At 56.9% G+C, this 24,580-nt stretch overlaps 1 protein-coding gene across 6 annotated transcripts in view; it reads left to right on the top strand.

Annotated features, from left to right (window-relative positions):
* The window catches only part of TBC1D1 (TBC1 domain family member 1), a 254,594-nt gene that overhangs the window by 189,269 nt on the left and 40,745 nt on the right, over window positions 1-24,580 (top strand). For all 6 annotated transcript variants that reach the window (XM_066233847.1, XM_066233845.1, XM_066233846.1 and 3 more), the window contains one exon: window positions 20,913-21,098. In XM_066233847.1, coding sequence (XP_066089944.1) covers window positions 20,913-21,098 — 186 coding nt within the window. The remainder of the gene's footprint in view (window positions 1-20,912; window positions 21,099-24,580) is intronic.

Here is a 24,580-nt window from a genome sequence, read left to right as displayed (position 1 = left end):
TGCAGGGAGTGTGTGGAGAGAGTGAGAGGTGAGAGTGTGTGTGAGCCCCGAAGTGCAGGGAGTGTGTGGAGAGTGAGAGGTGAGAGTGTGTGTGAGCCCCTCAGTGCAGGGAGTGTGTGGAGAGAGTGAGAGCTGAGAGTGTGTGTGAGCCTCGCAGTGCAGGGAGTGTGTAGAGAGTGAGAGGTGAGAGTGTGTGTGAGCCCTGCAGTGCAGGGAGTGTGTAGAGAGTGAGAGGTGAGAGTGTGTGTGAGCCCTGCAGTGCAGGGAGTGTGTGGAGAGAGTGAGAGGTGAGAGTGTGTGTGAGCCCCGCAGTGCAGGGAGTGTGGAGAGTGAGAGGTGAGAGTGTGTGTGAGCCCCTCAGTGCAGGGAGTGTGTGGACAGAGTGAGAGGTGAGAGTGTGAGCCCCGCAGTGCAGGGAGTGTGTGGAGAGGGTGAGAGGTGAGAGTGTGTGTGAGCCCCGCAGTGCAGGGAGTGTGTGGAGAGAGTGAGAGGTGAGAGTGTGTGTGAGCCCCGCAGTGCAGGGAGTGTGTGGAGAGAGTGAGAGGTGAGAGTGTGTGTGATCCCCGAAGTGCAGGGAGTGTGGAGAGTGAGAGGTGAGAGTGTGTGTGAGCCCCGCAGTGCAGGGAGTGTGTGGAGAGTGAGAGGTGAGAGTGTGTGTGAGCCCCTCAGTGCAGGGAGTGTGGAGAGTGAGAGGGAGAGTGTGTGTGAGCCCCGCAGTGCAGGGAGTGTGTGGAGAGAGTGAGAGGGAGAGTGTGTGTGAGCCCCGCAGAGCAGGGAGTGTGGAGAGAGTGAGAGGTGAGAGTGTGTGTGAGCCCCTCAGTGCAGGGAGTGTGTGGAGAGTGAGAGGTGAGAGTGTGTGTGAGCCCCGCAGTGCAGGGAGTGTGTGGAGAGAGTGAGAGGTGAGAGTGTGTGTGAGCCCCGCAGTGCAGGGAGTGTGTGGAGAGAGTGAGAGGTGAGAGTGTGTGTGAGCCCCGCAGTGCAGGGAGTGTGTGGAGAGAGTGAGAGGTGAGAGTGTGTGTGAGCCCCTCAGTGCAGGGAGTGTGGAGAGTGAGAGGTGAGAGTGTGAGCCCCGCAGTGCAGGGAGTGTGGAGAGAGTGAGAGGTGAGAGTGTGTGTGAGCCCCGCAGTGCAGGGAGAGTGTGGAGAGAGTGAGAGGTGAGAGTGTGTGTGAGCCCCGCAGTGCAGGGAGTGTGTGGAGAGAGTGAGAGGTGAGAGTGTGTGTGAGCCCCGAAGTGCAGGGAGTGTGTGGAGAGTGAGAGGTGAGAGTGTGTGTGAGCCCCTCAGTGCAGGGAGTGTGTGGAGAGAGTGAGAGCTGAGAGTGTGTGTGAGCCTCGCAGTGCAGGGAGTGTGTAGAGAGTGAGAGGTGAGAGTGTGTGTGAGCCCTGCAGTGCAGGGAGTGTGTAGAGAGTGAGAGGTGAGAGTGTGTGTGAGCCCTGCAGTGCAGGGAGTGTGTGGAGAGAGTGAGAGGTGAGAGTGTGTGTGAGCCCCGCAGTGCAGGGAGTGTGGAGAGTGAGAGGTGAGAGTGTGTGTGAGCCCCTCAGTGCAGGGAGTGTGTGGACAGAGTGAGAGGTGAGAGTGTGAGCCCCGCAGTGCAGGGAGTGTGTGGAGAGGGTGAGAGGTGAGAGTGTGTGTGAGCCCCGCAGTGCAGGGAGTGTGTGGAGAGAGTGAGAGGTGAGAGTGTGTGTGAGCCCCGCAGTGCAGGGAGTGTGTGGAGAGAGTGAGAGGTGAGAGTGTGTGTGAGCCCCGAAGTGCAGGGAGTGTGGAGAGTGAGAGGTGAGAGTGTGTGTGAGCCCCGCAGTGCAGGGAGTGTGTGGAGAGTGAGAGGTGAGAGTGTGTGTGAGCCCCTCAGTGCAGGGAGTGTGGAGAGTGAGAGGGAGAGTGTGTGTGAGCCCCGCAGTGCAGGGAGTGTGTGGAGAGAGTGAGAGGGAGAGTGTGTGTGAGCCCCGCAGAGCAGGGAGTGTGGAGAGAGTGAGAGGTGAGAGTGTGTGTGAGCCCCTCAGTGCAGGGAGTGTGTGGAGAGTGAGAGGTGAGAGTGTGTGTGAGCCCCGCAGTGCAGGGAGTGTGTGGAGAGAGTGAGAGGTGAGAGTGTGTGTGAGCCCCGCAGTGCAGGGAGTGTGTGGAGAGAGTGAGAGGTGAGAGTGTGTGTGAGCCCCGCAGTGCAGGGAGTGTGTGGAGAGAGTGAGAGGTGAGAGTGTGTGTGAGCCCCGAAGTGCAGGGAGTGTGGAGAGTGAGAGGTGAGAGTGTGTGTGAGCCCCGCAGTGCAGGGAGTGTGTGGAGAGTGAGAGGTGAGAGTGTGTGTGAGCCCCGCAGTGCAGGGAGTGTGGAGAGTGAGAGGGAGAGTGTGTGTGAGCCCCGCAGTGCAGGGAGTGTGGAGAGTGAGAGGTGAGAGTGTGTGTGAGCCCCGCAGTGCAGGGAGTGTGTGGAGAGAGTGAGAGGTGAGAGTGTGTGTGAGCCCCGAAGTGCAGGGAGTGTGGAGAGTGAGAGGTGAGAGTGTGTGTGAGCCCCGAAGTGCAGGGAGTGTGGAGAGTGAGAGGTGAGAGTGTGTGTGAGCCCCGCAGTGCAGGGAGTGTGTGGAGAGTGAGAGGTGAGAGTGTGTGTGAGCCCCGCAGAGCAGGGAGTGTGGAGAGTGAGAGGTGAGAGTGTGTGTGAGCCCCGCAGTGCAGGGAGTGTGTGGAGAGTGAGAGGTGAGAGTGTGTGTGAGCCCCTCAGTGCAGGGAGTGTGGAGAGTGAGAGGGAGAGTGTGTGTGAGCCCCTCAGTGCAGGGAGTGTGTGGAGAGAGTGAGAGGTGAGAGTGTGTGTGAGCCCCGCAGTGCAGGGAGTGTGTGGAGAGGGTGAGAGGTGAGAGTGTGAGCCCCTCAGTGCAGGGAGTGTGTGGAGAGTGAGAGGTGAGAGTGTGAGCCCCTCAGTACAGGGAGTGTGTGGAGAGAGTGAGAGGTGAGAGTGTGTGTGAGCCCCTCAGTGCAGGGAGTGTGGAGAGTGAGAGGTGAGAGTGTGAGCCCCGCAGTGCAGGGAGTGTGTGGAGATAGTGAGAGGTGAGAGTGTGTGTGAGCCCCTCAGTGCAGGGAGTGTGTGGAGAGAGTGAGAGGTGAGAGTGTGTGTGAGCCCCGCAGTGCAGGGAGTGTGTGGAGAGGGTGAGAGGTAAGAGTGTGTGAGAGCCCCGCAGTGCAGGGAGTGTGTGGAGAGAGTGAGAGGTGAGAGTGTGTGTGAGCCCCGCAGTGCATGGAGTTTGTGGAGAGTGAGAGGGAGAGTGTGTGTGAGCCCCTCAGTGCAGGGAGTGTGGAGAGTGAGAGGGAGAGTGTGTGAGAGCCCCGCAGTGCAGGGAGTGTGTGGAGAGAGTGAGAGGTGAGAGTGTGTGTGAGCCCCGCAGTGCAGGGAGTGTGGAGAGTGAGAGGGAGAGTGTGTGTGAGCCCCGCAGTACAAGGAGTGTGTGGAGAGTGAGAGGTGAGAGTGTGTGTTAGCCCTGCAGTGCAGGGAGTGTGTGGAGAGAGTGAGAAGTGAGAGTGTGTGTGAGCCCCGCAGTGCAGGGAGTGTGGAGAGTGAGAGGTGAGAGTGTGTGTGAGCCCCGCAGTGCAGGGAGTGTGTGGAGAGTGAGAGGTGAGAGTGTGTGTGAGCCCCTCAGTGCAGGGAGTGTGGAGAGTGAGAGGGAGAGTGTGTGTGAGCCCCGCAGTGCAGGGAGTGTGTGGAGAGAGTGAGAGGGAGAGTGTGTGTGAGCCCCGCAGAGCAGGGAGTGTGGAGAGAGTGAGAGGTGAGAGTGTGTGTGAGCCCCTCAGTGCAGGGAGTGTGTGGAGAGTGAGAGGTGAGAGTGTGTGTGAGCCCCGCAGTGCAGGGAGTGTGTGGAGAGAGTGAGAGGTGAGAGTGTGTGTGAGCCCCGCAGTGCAGGGAGTGTGTGGAGAGAGTGAGAGGTGAGAGTGTGTGTGAGCCCCGCAGTGCAGGGAGTGTGTGGAGAGAGTGAGAGGTGAGAGTGTGTGTGAGCCCCGAAGTGCAGGGAGTGTGGAGAGTGAGAGGTGAGAGTGTGTGTGAGCCCCGCAGTGCAGGGAGTGTGTGGAGAGTGAGAGGTGAGAGTGTGTGTGAGCCCCGCAGTGCAGGGAGTGTGGAGAGTGAGAGGGAGAGTGTGTGTGAGCCCCACAGTGCAGGGAGTGTGGAGAGTGAGAGGTGAGAGTGTGTGTGAGCCCCGCAGTGCAGGGAGTGTGTGGAGAGAGTGAGAGGTGAGAGTGTGTGTGAGCCCCGAAGTGCAGGGAGTGTGGAGAGTGAGAGGTGAGAGTGTGTGTGAGCCCCGAAGTGCAGGGAGTGTGGAGAGTGAGAGGTGAGAGTGTGTGTGAGCCCCGCAGTGCAGGGAGTGTGTGGAGAGTGAGAGGTGAGAGTGTGTGTGAGCCCCGCAGAGCAGGGAGTGTGGAGAGTGAGAGGTGAGAGTGTGTGTGAGCCCCGCAGTGCAGGGAGTGTGTGGAGAGTGAGAGGTGAGAGTGTGTGTGAGCCCCTCAGTGCAGGGAGTGTGGAGAGTGAGAGGGAGAGTGTGTGTGAGCCCCTCAGTGCAGGGAGTGTGTGGAGAGAGTGAGAGGTGAGAGTGTGTGTGAGCCCCTCAGTGCAGGGAGTGTGGAGAGTGAGAGGGAGAGTGTGTGTGAGCCCCTCAGTGCAGGGAGTGTGTGGAGAGAGTGAGAGGTGAGAGTGTGTGTGAGCCCCGCAGTGCAGGGAGTGTGTGGAGAGTGAGAGGTGAGAGTGTGTGTGAGCCCCTCAGTGCAGGGAGTGTGGAGAGTGAGAGGGAGAGTGTGTGTGAGCCCCTCAGTGCAGGGAGTGTGTGGAGAGAGTGAGAGGTGAGAGTGTGTGTGAGCCCCTCAGTGCAGGGAGTGTGGAGAGTGAGAGGGAGAGTGTGTGTGAGCCCCTCAGTGCAGGGAGTGTGTGGAGAGAGTGAGAGGTGAGAGTGTGTGTGAGCCCCGCAGTGCAGGGAGTGTGTGGAGAGGGTGAGAGGTGAGAGTGTGAGCCCCTCAGTGCAGGGAGTGTGTGGAGAGTGAGAGGTGAGAGTGTGAGCCCCTCAGTACAGGGAGTGTGTGGAGAGAGTGAGAGGTGAGAGTGTGTGTGAGCCCCTCAGTGCAGGGAGTGTGGAGAGTGAGAGGTGAGAGTGTGAGCCCCGCAGTGCAGGGAGTGTGTGGAGATAGTGAGAGGTGAGAGTGTGTGTGAGCCCCTCAGTGCAGGGAGTGTGTGGAGAGAGTGAGAGGTGAGAGTGTGTGTGAGCCCCGCAGTGCAGGGAGTGTGTGGAGAGGGTGAGAGGTAAGAGAGTGTGAGAGCCCCGCAGTGCAGGGAGTGTGTGGAGAGAGTGAGAGGTGAGAGTGTGTGTGAGCCCCGCAGTGCAGGGAGTTTGTGGAGAGTGAGAGGGAGAGTGTGTGTGAGCCCCTCAGTGCAGGGAGTGTGGAGAGTGAGAGGGAGAGTGTGTGAGAGCCCCGCAGTGCAGGGAGTGTGTGGAGAGAGTGAGAGGTGAGAGTGTGTGTGAGCCCCGCAGTGCAGGGAGTGTGGAGAGTGAGAGGGAGAGTGTGTGTGAGCCCCGCAGTGCAGGGAGTGTGGAGAGTGAGAGGTGAGAGTGTGTGTTAGCCCCTCAGTGCAGGGAGTGTGTGGAGAGAGTGAGAGGTGAGAGTGTGTGTGAGCCCCGCAGTGCAGGGAGAGTGTGGAGAGAGTGAGAGGTGAGAGTGTGTGTGAGCCCCGCAGTGCAGGGAGTGTGGAGAGTGAGAGGTGAGAGTGTGTGTGAGCCCCGCAGTGCACGGAGTGTGTGGAGAGAGTGAGAGGTGAGAGTGTGTGTGAGCCCCGCAGTACAAGGAGTGTGTGGAGAGTGAGAGGTGAGAGTGTGTGTTAGCCCTGCAGTGCAGGGAGTGTGTGGAGAGAGTGAGAAGTGAGAGTGTGTGTGAGCCCCGCAGTGCAGGGAGTGTGGAGAGTGAGAGGTGAGAGTGTGTGTGAGCCCCTCAGTGCAGGGAGTGTGTGGAGAGAGTGAGAGGTGAGAGTGTGAGCCCCGCAGTGCAGGGAGTGTGTGGAGAGGGTGAGAGGTGAGAGTGTGTGTGAGCCCCGCAGTGCAGGGAGTGTGTGGAGAGAGTGAGAGGTGAGAGTGTGTGTGAGCCCCGAAGTGCAGGGAGTGTGGAGAGTGAGAGGTGAGAGTGTGTGTGAGCCCCGCAGTGCAGGGAGTGTGTGGAGAGAGTGAGAGGTGAGAGTGTGTGTGAGCCCCGCAGTGCAGGGAGTGTGGAGAGAGTGAGAGGTGAGAGTGTGTGTGAGCCCCACAGTGCAGGGAGTGTGTGGAGAGTGAGAGGTGAGAGTGTGTGTGAGCCCCTCAGTGCAGGGAGTGTGTGGAGAGTGAGAGGGGAGAGTGTGTGTGAGCCCCACAGTGCAGGGAGTGTGGAGAGTGAGAGGGAGAGTGTGTGTGAGCTCCGCAGTGCAGGGAGTGTGTGGAGAGAGTGAGAGGGAGAGTGTGTGTGAGCCCCGCAGAGCCGGGAGTGTGGAGAGAGTGAGAGGTGAGAGTGTGTGTGAGCCCCTCAGTGCAGGGAGTGTGTGGAGAGTGAGAGGTGAGAGTGTGTGTGAGCCCCTCAGTGCAGGGAGTGTGTGGAGAGAGTGAGAGGTGAGAGTGTGTGTGAGCCCCACAGTGCAGGGAGTGTGTGGAGAGAGTGAGAGGGAGAGTGTGTGTGAGCCCCGCAGAGCCGGGAGTGTGGAGAGAGTGAGAGGTGAGAGTGTGTGTGAGCCCCTCAGTGCAGGGAGTGTGTGGAGAGTGAGAGGTGAGAGTGTGTGTGAGCCCCTCAGTGCAGGGAGTGTGTGGAGAGAGTGAGAGGGAGAGTGTGTGTGAGCCCCGCAGAGCCGGGAGTGTGGAGAGAGTGAGAGGTGAGAGTGTGTGTGAGCCCCTCAGTGCAGGGAGTGTGTGGAGAGTGAGAGGTGAGAGTGTGTGTGAGCCCCTCAGTGCAGGGAGTGTGTGGAGAGAGTGAGAGGTGAGAGTGTGTGTGAGCCCCGCAGTGCAGGGAGTTTGTGGAGATAGTGAGAGGTGAGAGTGTGTGTGAGCCCCTCAGTGCAGGGAGTGTGTGGAGAGAGTGAGAGGTGAAAGTGTGTGTGAGCCCCGCAGTGCAGGGAGTGTGGAGAGTGAGAGGGAGAGTGTGTGTGAGCCCCGCAGTGCAGGGAGAGTGTGGAGAGAGTGAGAGGTGAGAGTGTGTGTGAGCCCCGCAGTGCAGGGAGTGTGGAGAGAGTGAGAGGGAGAGTGTGTGTGAGCCCCGCAGTGCAGGGAGTGTGGAGAGAGTGAGTGGTGAGAGTGTGTGTGAGCCCCTCAGTGCAGGGAGTGTGTGGAGAGAGTGAGAGGTGAGAGTGTGTGTGAGCGCCGCAGTGCACGGAGTGTGTGGAGAGAATGAGAGGTGAGAGTGTGTGTGAGCCCCGCAGTGCACGGAGTGTGTGGAGAGAGTGAGAGGTGAGAGTGTGTGTGAGCCCCGCAGTGCACGGAGTGTGTGGAGAGAGTGAGAGGTGAGAGTGTGTGTGAGCCCCGCAGTACAAGGAGTGTGTGGAGAGTGAGAGGTGAGAGTGTGTGTTAGCCCTGCAGTGCAGGGAGTGTGTGGAGAGAGTGAGAAGTGAGAGTGTGTGTGAGCCCCGCAGTGCAGGGAGTGTGGAGAGTGAGAGGTGAGAGTGTGTGTGAGCCCCTCAGTGCAGGGAGTGTGTGGAGAGAGTGAGAGGTGAGAGTGTGAGCCCCGCAGTGCAGGGAGTGTGTGGAGAGGGTGAGAGGTGAGAGTGTGTGTGAGCCCCGCAGTGCAGGTAGTGTGTGGAGAGTGAGAGGTGAGAGTGTGTGTGAGCCCCGCAGTGCAGGGAGTGTGTGGAGAGAGTGAGAGGTGAGAGTGTCTGTGAGCCCCGCAGTGCAGGGAGTGTGTGGAGAGAGTGAGAGGTGAGAGTGTGTGTGAGCCCCGCAGTGCAGGGAGTGTGTGGAGAGAGTGAGAGGTGAGAGTGTGTGTGAGCCCCTCAGTGCAGGGAGTGTGTGGAGAGAGTGAGAGGTGAGAGTGTGTGTGAGCCCCGCAGTGCAGGGAGTGTGTGGAGAGAGTGAGAGGTGAGAGTGTGTGTGAGCCCCTCAGTGCAGGGAGTGTGTGGAGAGAGTGAGAGGTGAGAGTGTGTGTGAGCCCCGCAGTGCAGGGAGTGTGGAGAGTGAGAGGGAGAGTGTGTGTGAGCCCCTCAGTGCAGGGAGTGTGTGGAGAGAGTGAGAGGTGAGAGTGTGTGTGAGCCCCGCAGTGCAGGGAGTGTGTGGAGAGTGAGAGGTGAGAGTGTGTGTGAGCCCCGCAGAGCAGGGAGTGTGGAGAGTGAGAGGTGAGAGTGTGTGTGAGCCCCGCAGTGCAGGGAGTGTGTGGAGAGTGAGAGGTGAGAGTGTGTGTGAGCCCCTCAGTGCAGGGAGTGTGGAGAGTGAGAGGGAGAGTGTGTGTGAGCCCCTCAGTGCAGGGAGTGTGTGGAGAGAGTGAGAGGTGAGAGTGTGTGTGAGCCCCGCAGTGCAGGGAGTGTGTGGAGAGGGTGAGAGGTGAGAGTGTGAGCCCCTCAGTGCAGGGAGTGTGTGGAGAGTGAGAGGTGAGAGTGTGAGCCCCTCAGTACAGGGAGTGTGTGGAGAGAGTGAGAGGTGAGAGTGTGTGTGAGCCCCTCAGTGCAGGGAGTGTGGAGAGTGAGAGGTGAGAGTGTGAGCCCCGCAGTGCAGGGAGTGTGTGGAGATAGTGAGAGATGAGAGTGTGTGTGAGCCCCTCAGTGCAGGGAGTGTGTGGAGAGAGTGAGAGGTGAGAGTGTGTGTGAGCCCCGCAGTGCAGGGAGTGTGTGGAGAGGGTGAGAGGTAAGAGTGTGTGAGAGCCCCGCAGTGCAGGGAGTGTGTGGAGAGAGTGAGAGGTGAGAGTGTGTGTGAGCCCCGCAGTGCAGGGAGTTTGTGGAGAGTGAGAGGGAGAGTGTGTGTGAGCCCCTCAGTGCAGGGAGTGTGGAAAGTGAGAGGGAGAGTGTGTGAGAGCCCCGCAGTGCAGGGAGTGTGTGGAGAGAGTGAGAGGTGAGAGTGTGTGTGAGCCCCGCAGTGCAGGGAGTGTGGAGAGTGAGAGGGAGAGTGTGTGTGAGCCCCGCAGTGCAGGGAGTGTGGAGAGTGAGAGGTGAGAGTGTGTGTTAGCCCCTCAGTGCAGGGAGTGTGTGGAGAGAGTGAGAGGTGAGAGTGTGTGTGAGCCCCGCAGTGCAGGGAGAGTGTGGAGAGAGTGAGAGGTGAGAGTGTGTGTGAGCCCCGCAGTGCAGGGAGTGTGGAGAGTGAGAGGTGAGAGTGTGTGTGAGCCCCGCAGTGCACGGAGTGTGTGGAGAGAGTGAGAGGTGAGAGTGTGTGTGAGCCCCGCAGTACAAGGAGTGTGTGGAGAGTGAGAGGTGAGAGTGTGTGTTAGCCCTGCAGTGCAGGGAGTGTGTGGAGAGAGTGAGAAGTGAGAGTGTGTGTGAGCCCCGCAGTGCAGGGAGTGTGGAGAGTGAGAGGTGAGAGTGTGTGTGAGCCCCGCAGTGCAGGGAGTGTGTGGAGAGTGAGAGGTGAGAGTGTGTGTGAGCCCCTCAGTGCAGGGAGTGTGGAGAGTGAGAGGGAGAGTGTGTGTGAGCCCCGCAGTGCAGGGAGTGTGTGGAGAGAGTGAGAGGGAGAGTGTGTGTGAGCCCCGCAGAGCAGGGAGTGTGGAGAGAGTGAGAGGTGAGAGTGTGTGTGAGCCCCTCAGTGCAGGGAGTGTGTGGAGAGTGAGAGGTGAGAGTGTGTGTGAGCCCCGCAGTGCAGGGAGTGTGTGGAGAGAGTGAGAGGTGAGAGTGTGTGTGAGCCCCGCAGTGCAGGGAGTGTGTGGAGAGAGTGAGAGGTGAGAGTGTGTGTGAGCCCCGCAGTGCAGGGAGTGTGTGGAGAGAGTGAGAGGTGAGAGTGTGTGTGAGCCCCGAAGTGCAGGGAGTGTGGAGAGTGAGAGGTGAGAGTGTGTGTGAGCCCCGCAGTGCAGGGAGTGTGTGGAGAGTGAGAGGTGAGAGTGTGTGTGAGCCCCGCAGTGCAGGGAGTGTGGAGAGTGAGAGGGAGAGTGTGTGTGAGCCCCACAGTGCAGGGAGTGTGGAGAGTGAGAGGTGAGAGTGTGTGTGAGCCCCGCAGTGCAGGGAGTGTGTGGAGAGAGTGAGAGGTGAGAGTGTGTGTGAGCCCCGAAGTGCAGGGAGTGTGGAGAGTGAGAGGTGAGAGTGTGTGTGAGCCCCGAAGTGCAGGGAGTGTGGAGAGTGAGAGGTGAGAGTGTGTGTGAGCCCCGCAGTGCAGGGAGTGTGTGGAGAGTGAGAGGTGAGAGTGTGTGTGAGCCCCGCAGAGCAGGGAGTGTGGAGAGTGAGAGGTGAGAGTGTGTGTGAGCCCCGCAGTGCAGGGAGTGTGTGGAGAGTGAGAGGTGAGAGTGTGTGTGAGCCCCTCAGTGCAGGGAGTGTGGAGACTGAGAGGGAGAGTGTGTGTGAGCCCCTCAGTGCAGGGAGTGTGTGGAGAGAGTGAGAGGTGAGAGTGTGTGTGAGCCCCGCAGTGCAGGGAGTGTGTGGAGAGGGTGAGAGGTGAGAGTGTGAGCCCCTCAGTGCAGGGAGTGTGTGGAGAGTGAGAGGTGAGAGTGTGAGCCCCTCAGTACAGGGAGTGTGTGGAGAGAGTGAGAGGTGAGAGTGTGTGTGAGCCCCTCAGTGCAGGGAGTGTGGAGAGTGAGAGGTGAGAGTGTGAGCCCCGCAGTGCAGGGAGTGTGTGGAGATAGTGAGAGGTGAGAGTGTGTGTGAGCCCCTCAGTGCAGGGAGTGTGTGGAGAGAGTGAGAGGTGAGAGTGTGTGTGAGCCCCGCAGTGCAGGGAGTGTGTGGAGAGGGTGAGAGGTAAGAGTGTGTGAGAGCCCCGCAGTGCAGGGAGTGTGTGGAGAGAGTGAGAGGTGAGAGTGTGTGTGAGCCCCGCAGTGCAGGGAGTTTGTGGAGAGTGAGAGGGAGAGTGTGTGTGAGCCCCTCAGTGCAGGGAGTGTGGAGAGTGAGAGGGAGAGTGTGTGAGAGCCCCGCAGTGCAGGGAGTGTGTGGAGAGAGTGAGAGGTGAGAGTGTGTGTGAGCCCCGCAGTGCAGGGAGTGTGGAGAGTGAGAGGGAGAGTGTGTGTGAGCCCCGCAGTGCAGGGAGTGTGGAGAGTGAGAGGTGAGAGTGTGTGTTAGCCCCTCAGTGCAGGGAGTGTGTGGAGAGAGTGAGAGGTGAGAGTGTGTGTGAGCCCCGCAGTGCAGGGAGAGTGTGGAGAGAGTGAGAGGTGAGAGTGTGTGTGAGCCCCGCAGTGCAGGGAGTGTGGAGAGTGAGAGGTGAGAGTGTGTGTGAGCCCCGCAGTGCACGGAGTGTGTGGAGAGAGTGAGAGGTGAGAGTGTGTGTGAGCCCCGCAGTACAAGGAGTGTGTGGAGAGTGAGAGGTGAGAGTGTGTGTTAGCCCTGCAGTGCAGGGAGTGTGTGGAGAGAGTGAGAAGTGAGAGTGTGTGTGAGCCCCGCAGTGCAGGGAGTGTGGAGAGTGAGAGGTGAGAGTGTGTGTGAGCCCCTCAGTGCAGGGAGTGTGTGGAGAGAGTGAGAGGTGAGAGTGTGAGCCCCGCAGTGCAGGGAGTGTGTGGAGAGGGTGAGAGGTGAGAGTGTGTGTGAGCCCCGCAGTGCAGGGAGTGTGTGGAGAGAGTGAGAGGTGAGAGTGTGTGTGAGCCCCGAAGTGCAGGGAGTGTGGAGAGTGAGAGTTGAGAGTGTGTGTGAGCCCCGCAGTGCAGGGAGTGTGTGGAGAGAGTGAGAGGTGAGAGTGTGTGTGAGCCCCGCAGTGCAGGGAGTGTGGAGAGAGTGAGAGGTGAGAGTGTGTGTGAGCCCCACAGTGCAGGGAGTGTGTGGAGAGTGAGAGGTGAGAGTGTGTGTGAGCCCCTCAGTGCAGGGAGTGTGTGGAGAGTGAGAGGGGAGAGTGTGTGTGAGCCCCACAGTGCAGGGAGTGTGGAGAGTGAGAGGGAGAGTGTGTGTGAGCTCCGCAGTGCAGGGAGTGTGTGGAGAGAGTGAGAGGGAGAGTGTGTGTGAGCCCCGCAGAGCCGGGAGTGTGGAGAGAGTGAGAGGTGAGAGTGTGTGTGAGCCCCTCAGTGCAGGGAGTGTGTGGAGAGTGAGAGGTGAGAGTGTGTGTGAGCCCCTCAGTGCAGGGAGTGTGTGGAGAGAGTGAGAGGTGAGAGTGTGTGTGAGCCCCACAGTGCAGGGAGTGTGTGGAGAGAGTGAGAGGGAGAGTGTGTGTGAGCCCCGCAGAGCCGGGAGTGTGGAGAGAGTGAGAGGTGAGAGTGTGTGTGAGCCCCTCAGTGCAGGGAGTGTGTGGAGAGTGAGAGGTGAGAGTGTGTGTGAGCCCCTCAGTGCAGGGAGTGTGTGGAGAGAGTGAGAGGGAGAGTGTGTGTGAGCCCCGCAGAGCCGGGAGTGTGGAGAGAGTGAGAGGTGAGAGTGTGTGTGAGCCCCTCAGTGCAGGGAGTGTGTGGAGAGTGAGAGGTGAGAGTGTGTGTGAGCCCCTCAGTGCAGGGAGTGTGTGGAGAGAGTGAGAGGTGAGAGTGTGTGTGAGCCCCGCAGTGCAGGGAGTTTGTGGAGATAGTGAGAGGTGAGAGTGTGTGTGAGCCCCTCAGTGCAGGGAGTGTGTGGAGAGAGTGAGAGGTGAAAGTGTGTGTGAGCCCCGCAGTGCAGGGAGTGTGGAGAGTGAGAGGGAGAGTGTGTGTGAGCCCCGCAGTGCAGGGAGAGTGTGGAGAGAGTGAGAGGTGAGAGTGTGTGTGAGCCCCGCAGTGCAGGGAGTGTGGAGAGAGTGAGAGGGAGAGTGTGTGTGAGCCCCGCAGTGCAGGGAGTGTGGAGAGAGTGAGTGGTGAGAGTGTGTGTGAGCCCCTCAGTGCAGGGAGTGTGTGGAGAGAGTGAGAGGTGAGAGTGTGTGTGAGCGCCGCAGTGCACGGAGTGTGTGGAGAGAGTGAGAGGTGAGAGTGTGTGTGAGCCCCGCAGTGCACGGAGTGTGTGGAGAGAGTGAGAGGTGAGAGTGTGTGTGAGCCCCGCAGTACAAGGAGTGTGTGGAGAGTGAGAGGTGAGAGTGTGTGTTAGCCCTGCAGTGCAGGGAGTGTGTGGAGAGAGTGAGAAGTGAGAGTGTGTGTGAGCCCCGCAGTGCAGGGAGTGTGGAGAGTGAGAGGTGAGAGTGTGTGTGAGCCCCTCAGTGCAGGGAGTGTGTGGAGAGAGTGAGAGGTGAGAGTGTGAGCCCCGCAGTGCAGGGAGTGTGTGGAGAGGGTGAGAGGTGAGAGTGTGTGTGAGCCCCGCAGTGCAGGGAGTGTGTGGAGAGTGAGAGGTGAGAGTGTGTGTGAGCCCCGCAGTGCAGGGAGTGTGTGGAGAGAGTGAGAGGTGAGAGTGTCTGTGAGCCCCGCAGTGCAGGGAGTGTGTGGAGAGAGTGAGAGGTGAGAGTGTGTGTGAGCCCCGCAGTGCAGGGAGTGTGTGGAGAGAGTGAGAGGTGAGAGTGTGTGTGAGCCCCTCAGTGCAGGGAGTGTGTGGAGAGAGTGAGAGGTGAGAGTGTGTGTGAGCCCCGCAGTGCAGGGAGTGTGTGGAGAGAGTGAGAGGTGAGAGTGTGTGTGAGCCCCTCAGTGCAGGGAGTGTGTGGAGAGAGTGAGAGGTGAGAGTGTGTGTGAGCCCCGCAGTGCAGGGAGTGTGCGGAGAGAGTGAGAGGTGAGAGTGTTTGTGAGCCCCGCAGTGCAGGGAGTGTGGAGAGAGTGAGAGGTGAGAGTGTGTGTGAGCCCCACAGTGCAGGGAGTGTGTGGAGAGTGAGAGGTGAGAGTGTGTGTGAGCCCCTCAGTGCAGGGAGTGTGGAGAGTGAGAGGGAGAGTGTGTGTGAGCCCCACAGTGCAGGGAGTGTGGAGAGAGTGAGAGGTGAGAGTGTGTGTGAGCCCCTCAGTGCAGGGAGTGTGGAGAGTGAGAGGTGAGAGTGTGTGTGAGCCCCGCAGTGCAGGGAGTGTGGAGAGAGTGAGAGGTGAGAGTGTGTGTGAGCCCCACAGTGCAGGGAGTGTGTGGAGAGTGAGAGGTGAGAGTGTGTGTGATCCCCTCAGTGCAGGGAGTGTGGAGAGTGAGAGGGAGAGTGTGTGTGAGCCCCACAGTGCAGGGAGTGTGGAGAGAGTGAGAGGTGAGAGTGTGTGTGAGCCCCTCAGTGCAGGGAGTGTGGAGAGTGAGAGGTGAGAGTGTGTGTGAGCCCCTCAGTGCAGGGAGTGTGTGGAGAGTGAGAGGTGAGAGTGTGTGTGAGCCCCTCAGTGCAGGGAGTGTGTGGAGAGGGTGAGAGGTGAGAGTGTGTGTGAGCCCCGCAGTGCAGGGAGTGTGTGGAGAGGGTGAGAGGTGAGAGTGTGTGTGAGCCCCGCAGTGCAAGGAGTGTGGAGAGTGAGAGGGAGAGTGTGTGTGAGCCCTGCAGTGCAGGGAGTGTGTGGAGAGAGTAAGAGGGAGAGTGTGTGTGAGCCCCGCAGAGCAGGGAGTGTGTGGAGAGAGTGAGAGGTGAGAGTGTGTGTGAGCCCCGCAGTGCAGGGAGTGTGTGGAGAGAGTGAGAGGGAGAGTGTGTGTGAGCCCCGCAGTGCAGGGAGTGTGTGGAGAGTGAGAGGTGAGAGTGTGTGTGAGCCCCGCAGTGCAGGGAGTGTGGAGAGAGTGAGAGGTGAGAGTGTGTGAGCCCCTCAGTGCAGGGAGTGTGGAGAGTGAGAGGTGAGAGTGTGTGAGCCCCTCAGTGCAGGGAGTGTGTGGAGAGAGTGAGAGGTGAGAGTGTGTGTTAGCCCCGCAGTGCAGGGAGTGTGGAGAGTGAGAGGTGAGAGTGTGTGAGCCCCTCAGTGCAGGGAGTGTGTGGAGAGTGAGAGGTGAGAGTGTGTGTTAGCCCCTCAGTGCAGGGAGTGTGTGGAGAGAGTGAGAGGTGAGAGTGTGTGTGAGCCCCGCAGTGCAGGGAGTGTGTGGAGAGTGAGAGGTGAGAGTGTGTGTGAGCCCCGCAGTGCAGGGAGTGTGTGGAGAGAGTGAGAGGTGAGAGTGTATGTGAGCCCCGCAGTGCAGGGAGTGTGTGGAGATAGTGAGAGGTGAGAGTGTGTGTGAGCCCCGCAGTGCAGGGAGTGTGGAGAGTGAGAGGGAGAGTGTGTGTGAGCCCTGCAGTGCAGGGAGTGTGTGGAGAGAGTGAGAGGGAGAGTGTGTGTGAGCCCCGCAGAGCAGGGAGTGTGTGGAGAGAGTGAGAGGTGAGAGTGTGTGTGAGCCCCGCAGTGCAGGGAGTGTGTGGAGAGAGTGAGAGGGAGAGTGTGTGTGAGCCCCGCAGTGCAGGGAGTGTGTGGAGAGAGTGAGAGGTGAGAGTGTGTGAGCCCCTCAGTGCAGGGAGTGTGGAGAGTGAGAGGTGAGAGTGTGTGTGAGCCCCGCAGTGCAGGGAGTGTGGAGAGTGAGAGGTGAGAGTGTGTGTGAGCCCCGCAGTGCAGGGAGTGTGGAGAGAGTGAGAGGTGAGAGTGTGTGTGAGCCCCGCAGAGCAGGGAGTGTGTGGTGAGAGTGAGAGGGAGCGTGTGTGTGAGCCCCGCAGTGCAGGGAGTGTGGAGATTGTGAGAGGTGAGAGTGTGTGTGAGCCCCGCAGTGCAGGGAGTGTGGAGAAAGTGAGAGGGAGAGTGTGTGTGAGCCCCGCAGTGCAGGGAGTGTGGAGAGAGTGAGAGGGAGAGTGTGTGTGAGCCCCGCAGTGCAGGGAGTGTGTGGAGAGAGTGAGAGGTGAGAGTGTGTGAGCCCCGCAGTGCAGGGAGTGTGTGGAGAGTGAGAGGTGAGAGTGTGTGAGCCCCGCAGTGCAGGGAGTGTGGAGGGTCAGCATGGGCGTTGCTGGGAGTACAGCAGGCATGCGGACTTGGGCTCCCCCCGAGCTGTGTCTTAGCAAGACGCCCACGTGATGCGTGTGCACCTGGAAGTCAGAGACACACTGCGTGAGCATTTCCAACTTCAGAGGAAAATACACCTTGATTGCGACTCTTACTCTTCCTTCAGGATGTGACTGGCTCAGTTAAAAATAGACCTCACTGCACCTTAGTTGTTTGGCTGTAAAATGGGGATAATCTCACCTTTCTCATAAGGTAGACATGAGCATCAGACAAGCTTATTTGTGTCAAGGCCTCATCACGTGGTCCAAGCTCAGCACATTGAGTTGTGATGGATGGTAAGAAAAAAAAGGCCAGAGCAGAGCTCCTGGGGGAGGCGTCTGTGCCTTACCCTCCCGGGCGTCATCACCAGATAGAGCCCGGTGAGACCTAGCTCGGCAGGTCTCATTCCTCTGAATAAGGAAACAGCAAGAGCTGGAGCTTCGTAAGCTTCTATAGACTGGGGTCCTTGTCCGCAACCCAGTTGGCAGAAAATAAATGGACCGAACAGCCTAGCCTCCTAGGCAGGTTTGATCAGCCCGGCCCGAAGCACACCTGCTCGGTCCATTTTGCTCCGTTCCAGAGTGTGTAGAGGAGTTGTCAAGGCACCGGGAGGAGAAAGGCTGTCGAGGCACACCTGCTCGGTCCATTGTGCTCCGTTCCAGAGTGTGTAGAGGAGTCGTCAAGGCAGGAGAAAGGGAGGAGAAAGGCTGTCGAGGCACACCTGCTCGGTCCATTGCACTTCGTTCCAGAGTGTCGTAGAGGAGTCGTCAAGGCACCGGGAGGAGAAAGTCTGTGCTGAACAGAGAAGATGCGGGTGGAGGGAGGGACCAGGTGAGACGAGCCCTTGTCTTGTTAGGGGGGTTAAGAATGGGAAAGAATGCCCTATGATTTCACTTACATGTGGCATCTAAAGAACAAACGAGGGAACAACATTGAAACAGACTCAGATACAGAGAGCAGGCTGATGGTTGCCAGGGTGGGGGGTGGGGGACTGGGTGGAAAGGGTGGAGGGATTAGAAAGTACAGGTTAGTAGTTACACAACGGCCGGTCACGGGGATAGAAAGTGCTGCGTCGGGAATATAGTCGGTAATATTGGGATAACTGTATGGGGTGCCAGGTGGGTCCTGGAAACACGGGGGACACTTTGTAAAGTGTGACTGTCCAACCACTATGCTGTACACCTGAAACTGATACAAAATAGTACTGCATGTAAGCTGTCACTGAAAAATAAAATTAATGAAAGAATTGTTTAGCTTAAAAAAGATCGGGGCCCTGGCCGGTTGGCTCAGTGGTAGAGCGTCGGCCTGGTGTGCAGAAGTCCCAGGTTCAATTCCCAGCCAGGGCACACAGGAGAAGCGCCCATCTGCTTCTCCCCCCCTCCCCCCCTCCTTCCTCTCTGTCTCTCTCTTTTCCTTCTGCAGCCGAGGCTCCATTGAAGCAAAGATGGCCCGGGCACTGGGGATGGCTCCTCTGCCTCTGCCCCAGGCGCTAGAGTGGCTCTGGTCACAACAGAGCCACGCCTGGGAGGGGCAGAGCATTGCCCCCTGGTGGGCAGAGCATCGCCCCCTGGTGGGCAGAGTGTCGTCCCTGGTAGGCGTGCCAGGTGGATCCCGGTCGGGTGCATGCGGGAGTCTGTCTGACTGTCTCTCCCCGTTTCCGGCTTCAGAAAAATACAGAAAAAGAAAAGAAAAGAAAAAAAAAGAACGGGAAAGACTTTTCTGGTGATTGTCACCTAATGTTGTGTGGACGGACGGGTCCCTGAGTTCCTCTGTGCACGCGTGGAGGTCCGCCGACATGCCGCCCGGCCACTGTGCCGGGGCCTCCGCCGCAGCTGCGGCCGCAGCAACCCCTGTTTGAAACCGATCTCTTTTGTGACCTGGCAGGAGTGTGACTACTTCCAGCATGAGAAGAAGCAGAACTTAAATCAGAACTGAGTGTCCAGCAGTTTCAACAGTCAAGATGGGAAGGGGGAGGCTCAGATGGAAGGTCTCCAGCTGCAGAATAAGATCAAGAAGACTGACTCAGAGTCCTTGGAGAGAGGATTCAAGTCGACCATACTCAATAATGACTAGTCCTCCATGTACTAGGCGTGGGGATTGATTTGTCCTCTAGGTGTTTTCGAGGCGAACATTTTTCAATCTTTGACTTAAATCAGGACAGTTTTGCACTATTTGTCTTTAATTCTCTGATTATAAAAATGTTCATCATCATGAATTCAGGAAAGACAAAGAAGAACAGCAGGCATGCCCAAACCCAGCACCTGCTTATCTCTTGTTTTTCAGCAATTATTTATAAATTACCTGCTGGGTGCCCAGGACTGTGCCGATGATAGGCAAACCCTCATTGATAAGATGGCTTTGTTGAGTCTTCTTAGAGCTTACAGATGACTGGCTGAATTTGGATGTGTGTCAGCCTTTCTTCCTGTGCCCTTAATGTGTATGTGATAGCAGATAATAAGAGTGGATGTGCCTACTGTCTATTACTGTGTGTGAGGTTTTAAGTGGTTTTATATCACGTGTTAACTCAATCCCTGTATCGCCACCTTGAGGGCAGTGCTATTATTCCCACTTGACAAACTGGAAAACTGAGGCACAAAGAAGGTAGGCAGTTTGCTAAAGATCACAGAATCAAGCAGTGCAGACTCTTATTAAAACCCAGAGAGGCCTGACCAGGTGGTGGCACAGTGGATAGAGCATCGGACTGGCATATGGAGGACCCAGGTTCGAGACCCCAAGGTCGCCAGCTTGAGTACAGGCTCATCTGGTTTGAGCAAGGCTCACCAGCTTGAGCCCAAGGTCACTGGCTCGAGCAAGGGGTCACTCATTCTGCTATAGCCCCCCAGTCAAGGCACATATGAGAAGTCAATCAGTGAACAACTAAGGAACCGCAATGAATAATTGATGTTTCTCATCTCTCTCCCTTCCTGTCTGTCTGTCCGTCCCTATCTCTCCGTCTCTCTGACTTTCTCTGTCTCTGCCACACAAAAAAACAACAAAAAAAAACCCAGACAGCCTGGCTCCTATGAACCACTAAACTATACTCATAATAGTATAATAGTGAGATCACACTATACAGTTTTGATTCCTGCATTTATATTGACCGTTAATATTGAGCATCCTCCTGTAATGTGCATCAACTGTGTGTTCTTACTTCAAAAAGAAGTAGAATTTTCATTTATTCATTTGTTTAGTAGGACCACAATGAAATAAGCATATATACAAATATGATAATAAGCAGTTAAATGCTACAGAGGTCATTTAGATTTCTTAATGCTTATCATAATTTTTTACTATTTTATTTTACTTTTAAGTACAGTTTACATATAATATTTTATTTTCTATTTCAGATGCACAGCCTAGTGGTTAGAGTGTTATATACTTTACACAGTTTTCTCCTCAATCATAGTTCTTCTTAATCTTGTGATTTTAAGAAGAGTTAACATGAACAAGTGCCTTTAGGAAATTAAACATTTGGTGGCTTGTGTTTGACGTCATAGCAGGAAAACAAACCCAATCTGAGATGAAGGTCATGAGCAGTCGATGCGGATGGCTGTCCTGGAAATGAATCGTAAGGTGGACTTGTGCCGGAGCTGCGACTGGAAGAGGCTGTCATGTTATGGGTCACTGTGGGACTCCAGCTGCCCGTGAAGGGCTTTCCACGGCACGTGTTAAGACCGTGATTGTGTTTAGGTTCAGTTTCGACAGAAGTTCCCAAGGATGAGTTGTGTGAGATGGGGTCCCTTTGTGCAGGGACTTGTGTTGCTCTTCAGAGCTCGTCCATGGTGAGCAGGTGTGTGCTGCTCTGTGTGTGCTGTTGACGTTTGTGCGTGCTAACACTGTGCACCAACATCATGTCTGCAGTCAAGAAAGCTGCAAATTCATGAACTGTAAAGAGATTTCAACTAAACTATAGAACTTTAAAAATGGATGACAAAGGAAACATTTGAATGGTGGGGTATCCAGTGGAAAGCGTGGGCTTGCAAGTCAGGCACACATAGGTTGGGATCCCAACGCACCTGCCTGTTCACTATATGACCCTGGGCAAGTTGCTTGGCTTCTCTGAGCCTCAGGTTTCTCTTCAGGCTTCTGGAATCATCCTCAAGACTTTTGTTTTGATTTTTTACAGAGAGAGAGATAGATAGGGACAGACAGACAGGAACAGAGAGAGATGAGAAGCATCAATCATTAGTTTTTCCTTGCGACACTTTAGTTGTTCATTGATTGCTTTCTCATAAGTGCCTTGACCGTGGGGCTACAGCAGACTAAGTAACCCCTTGCTCAAGCCAGCGACCTTGGGTCCAAGCTGGTGAACTTTGCTTAAACCACATGAGGCAGCACTCAAGCTGGCGACCTTGGGGTCTCGAACCTGGGTCCTCCTCATCCCAGTTCGATGCTCTATCCACTGCGCCACCGCCTGGTCAGGTTCATCCTCAAGATTGAATGAGTTACTCTACTTAAAACACTGGTATGGTGCCGAGCCCTTGTAGAGGATCTGTTAATGGTCACTGTTGTTATAGGCTGTTAATTATGTTTTAATCTTCTTTCAAAATACCTAACTATATAACAGAGCAGTTAAAGGAGATGAAAGTGAGGCTGGGGTCCAGTCCTGGCTGTACTTCTTCCTAGCTGTGACACTGGCAGGTTACTTAAAATCCCGGCACTTCAGTTCGCTTTCTTTAAAACTGGGTGGTGATAGTACCGGCATCTTAGGTTGAATGTTAAAGAAGTTATTATACATACAGCCCCCAGAACAGCCTGGTACAGAGTGAGCACTAGGGGAATGTTTGCTGTCATTGTTATCATTAATGTTACCATGAACTCAGAAGCTCTGTTATACCTTAAAAAGTAGGTATCTTTGAATATTTCCTCGGCTGCTACAACTTTTGCTTACGATTTGATATGTTGTTAGATGTTTCTAGCTCAGATGTGGTTTATTGCAGTGCATTCTGAAACGTGAGCTATCTGTTTGGGTGATATCATTACGTAGTATCTGAATGAGTAGAATTTTCTGATTTGGCACCATGTTTAAATATAAATCTTTTTTGAAAAATGACTATTCTGAAATGTCCTTTTCCCTCTGCAGATTATTCCGAGCTGGGAGAGCTTCCCCCACGATCTCCTTTAGAACCAGTTTGTGAAGATGGGCCCTTTGGCCCTGTCCCAGAGGAGAAGAAAAGGACGTCTCGTGAGCTTCGAGAACTGTGGCGGAAGGCGATTCTACAGCAGATACTCCTCCTCAGGATGGAGAAGGAGAACCAGAAGCTGCAAGGTTGGTTTGCCGTTTTTTCCATTTGATCGTGCCTGGTGGTCTTAATTTATCTTGGCTTAGAAGTGACATCACATCAGACATAGGCATGCCGTCTTCACAAGAAAGCAGGACACTCCAGCATACACATGTATGTTAATATCTGTTTCCTTTTTCAAAGTAAAGTTAACACTACTTTCTAGAGATCTAACGATCTCACCAGCTACAGTAAGTATTCCCGTATGGTCATTTTTAGCATAATGTCTAGAACTTCTGAGGGACAACCTGCACATTTAAGCTTTAATCTTCTAAAAGTGGCTTTTGTTTTGGTCTTTTTCTCTCCCTCCCTGCTTTGTCCTCAGCCACCGTCAGTGCCTGGGTGTTGCTATATGTGAACTCATTCCACATAAGCATCAAAGTTTATAACCTCACTATATGTGCATTTTCAGCGAGTTGCAAGTAACCAGAAAACTTCAGCATTAGCTGAGCTCTGCCTGTGCTGATACGCTGGTGTTCTATGTAGACAGACTTGCACGATCCCGAGGACGGCTCCAGAAGGCAGGTGTTAGCCAGAGGAGGAGACTAAGGCTCAGAGCAGCCAGGCAGCTTGCCCACGGTTGTGTCAGTATCAAAGTAAGATGTGAACTTTGAAGTTTAGATTTTGTTCATTTACTGTTTACATGCTGACACTTGAAGCAAAACTAGCATTTTTGCAAGTTAAGAAGCTAAATTTATGTGCCCCGGGTGGTGCAATGGAAAGAGCATGGGTCTGAGGGGCACGGAGCTGCCGACTCTAAAGCAGTGGGGACTGACCGGGAGGTCTGGACCTGCTCTCGGGAGCCCGCGCAGGGCTGCAGTCCCGACGTCTGACCGGGAGGTCTGGACCTGCTCTCGGGAGCCCGCGCAGGGCTGCAGTCCCGACGTCTGACCGGGAGGTCCGGACCTGCTCTCGGGAGCCCGCGCAGGGCTGCAGTCCCGACGTCTGACCGGGAGGTCCGGACCTGCTCTCGGGAGACCGCGCAGGGCTGCAGTCCCGACGTCTGACCGGGAGGTCCGGGCCTGCTCTCGGGGAGACCGCGCAGGACTGCAGTCCCGACGTCTGACCGGGAGGTCCGGGCCTGCTCTCGGGGAGACCGCGCAGGGCTGCAGTCTCGACGTCTGACCGGGAGGTCCGGGCCTGCTCTCGGGGAGACCGCGCAGGGCTGCAGTCCCGACGTCTGACCGGGAGGTCCGGACCTGCTCTCGGGGAGACCGCGCAGGACTGCAGTCCCGACGTCTGACCGGGAGGTCCGGGCCTGCTCTCGGGGAGACCGCGCAGGGCTGCAGTCCCGACGTCTGACCGGGAGGTCCGGGCCTGCTCTCGGGGAGACCGCGCAGGGCTGCAGTCCCGACGTCTGACCGGGAGGTCCGGGCCTGCTCTCGGGGAGACCGCGCAGGGCTGCAGTCCCGACGTCTGACCGGGAGGTCCGGGCCTGCTCTCGGGGAGACCGCGCAGGGCTGCAGTCCCGACGTCTGACCGGGAGGTCCGGGCCTGCTCTCGGGAGACCGCGCAGGGCTGCAGTCCCGACGTCTGACCGGGAGGTCCGGGCCTGCTCTCGGGGAGACCACACAGGGCTGCAGTTACATCTCCCCGCAGAGCACAGCGGTCCCGCGTTAGCTGACGTTTTGCTTTCTGGGCTTTCCATTACTTGGTGGCCTGAAAATATTAAATGGAAAATTCCAGAAATAAACAGTTCACGAGTTTTAAGTTGTGTGCTGTTCTGAGTAGTGTGATGACATCTCGAGCTGTCCCGCTCCATCCTGCCCCGTGAGTCACCCCGTTGTCTGGAGTATCCCCGCTCTGTCCACCCTTCACCCATTAGTCAAGTAGTGGCCCCCTCCGTTTTCAGGTCCACGGCCACGGTGTCGCACTGCTTGTGTTCAGGTCACCCTTATGTTACTCAGTAGTGGCCTCAAAGCACAATAGTGGTGACACTGGCAATCGGATGTGCCAGAAGAGAAGCCATAAAGTGCTTCCTTTAAGTGGACAGGTGTGTGGACAGGGAAGCACAGCACACATCGGGGTCGTGCTGGCGTGTCTCAGGCGTGCACCGGAGGCCGGGAAGGGGGCCCTCCTGCACGTGTGCGTGAGCTTCCTCCTTGACTGTGAGTCTTCACTCTTTAATAATACTCTGGATGTTTGTAAAGAGCTGAAAGTCTTTAAGACACTAGATTTGATGAATACAATTCATAAACAAGAAGTGAAATGTAAGGTCGTAAGACCTCCTGATACGGAAGTAGTCCAGCCGGTGTAGGAGGCTGCTCAGGGGTGTGGACGCAGGTCGGAGCTGAGAGAGGGGGTCCTCCCGGAGGGTCCTGGGCTTTGTGGGAGGGGGCTGCGTGAGGGCCTCCTAGTGCAGCGAGGACTAGGGGTTCTCCCAGCTCTGTTTCTCTACCATTTTCTCGTGTGCTGCTGAAGGTAATTAATCGTAAAAGCAGTGTCTAAGCGAGGTCAGAGAGCGATGGCGGCACTGTGTCATCAGCGAAGTGGCAGCTCTGTAGCACAGCACTTACGTTCCCATGTACATTGGTTGGGATTTTTGCTGAAATCCCAAAGGTCACCATGTTTATCATGTAGGTCACAAACCTTGGCCTTTATCCCAGCCAGTCGTGCACATGACAGCCACGGAAAACCGGGGCTTAGCTGAGAAATGGGAGTGACGCTGGCGGGGCTGGCGGGACCGTTGGGAAGAACCGTGACCACGGCAAGTGAGCTCAGTGCACCACAGAAGCAGCGGTCTGTGAGGCTGTGCAAGTGCTCGCCTGCCGGACCGTGACCACGGCAAGTGAGCTCGGTGCACCACAGAAGCAGCGGTCTGTGAGGCTGTGCAAGTGCTCGCCTGCCGGACCGTGACCACGGCAAGTGAGCTCGGTGCACCACAGAAGCAGCGGTCTGTGAGGCTGTGCAAGTGCTCGCCTGCCGGACCACCGTGACTGCAGCGAGTGAGCCCGGTGCACCACAGAAGCAGCGGTCTGTGAGGCTGTGCAAGTGCTCGCCTGCCGGACCGTGACCACGGCAAGTGAGCTCGGTGCACCACAGAAGCAGCGGTCTGTGAGGCTGTGCAAGTGCTCGCCTGCCGGACCACCGTGACTGCAGCGAGTGAGCCCGGTGCACCACAGAAGCAGCGGTCTGTGAGGCTGTGCAGGTGCTCGCCTGCCGGACCGTGACTGCAGCGAGTGAGCCCGGTGCACCACAGAAGCAGCGGTCTGTGAGGCTGTGCAGGTGCTCGCCTGCCGGACCGTGACTGCAGCGAGTGAGCCCGGTGCACCACAGAAGCAGCGGTCTGTGAGGCTGTGCAAGTGCTCGCCTGCCGGACCGTGACCACGGCAAGTGAGCTCGGTGCACCACAGAAGCAGCGGTCTGTGAGGCTGTGCAAGTGCTCGCCTGCCGGACCGTGACTGCAGCGAGTGAGCCCGGTGCACCACAGAAGCAGCGGTCTGTGAGGCTGTGCAAGTGCTCGCCTGCC

The sequence above is a fragment of the Saccopteryx bilineata genome, chromosome 5, assembly GCF_036850765.1.
Source record: "Saccopteryx bilineata isolate mSacBil1 chromosome 5, mSacBil1_pri_phased_curated, whole genome shotgun sequence".
Taxonomy (NCBI): domain Eukaryota; kingdom Metazoa; phylum Chordata; class Mammalia; order Chiroptera; family Emballonuridae; genus Saccopteryx; species Saccopteryx bilineata.
Note: the sequence above shows the minus strand (reverse complement) of the source record. Positions and strands in the feature narration are given on the sequence as shown.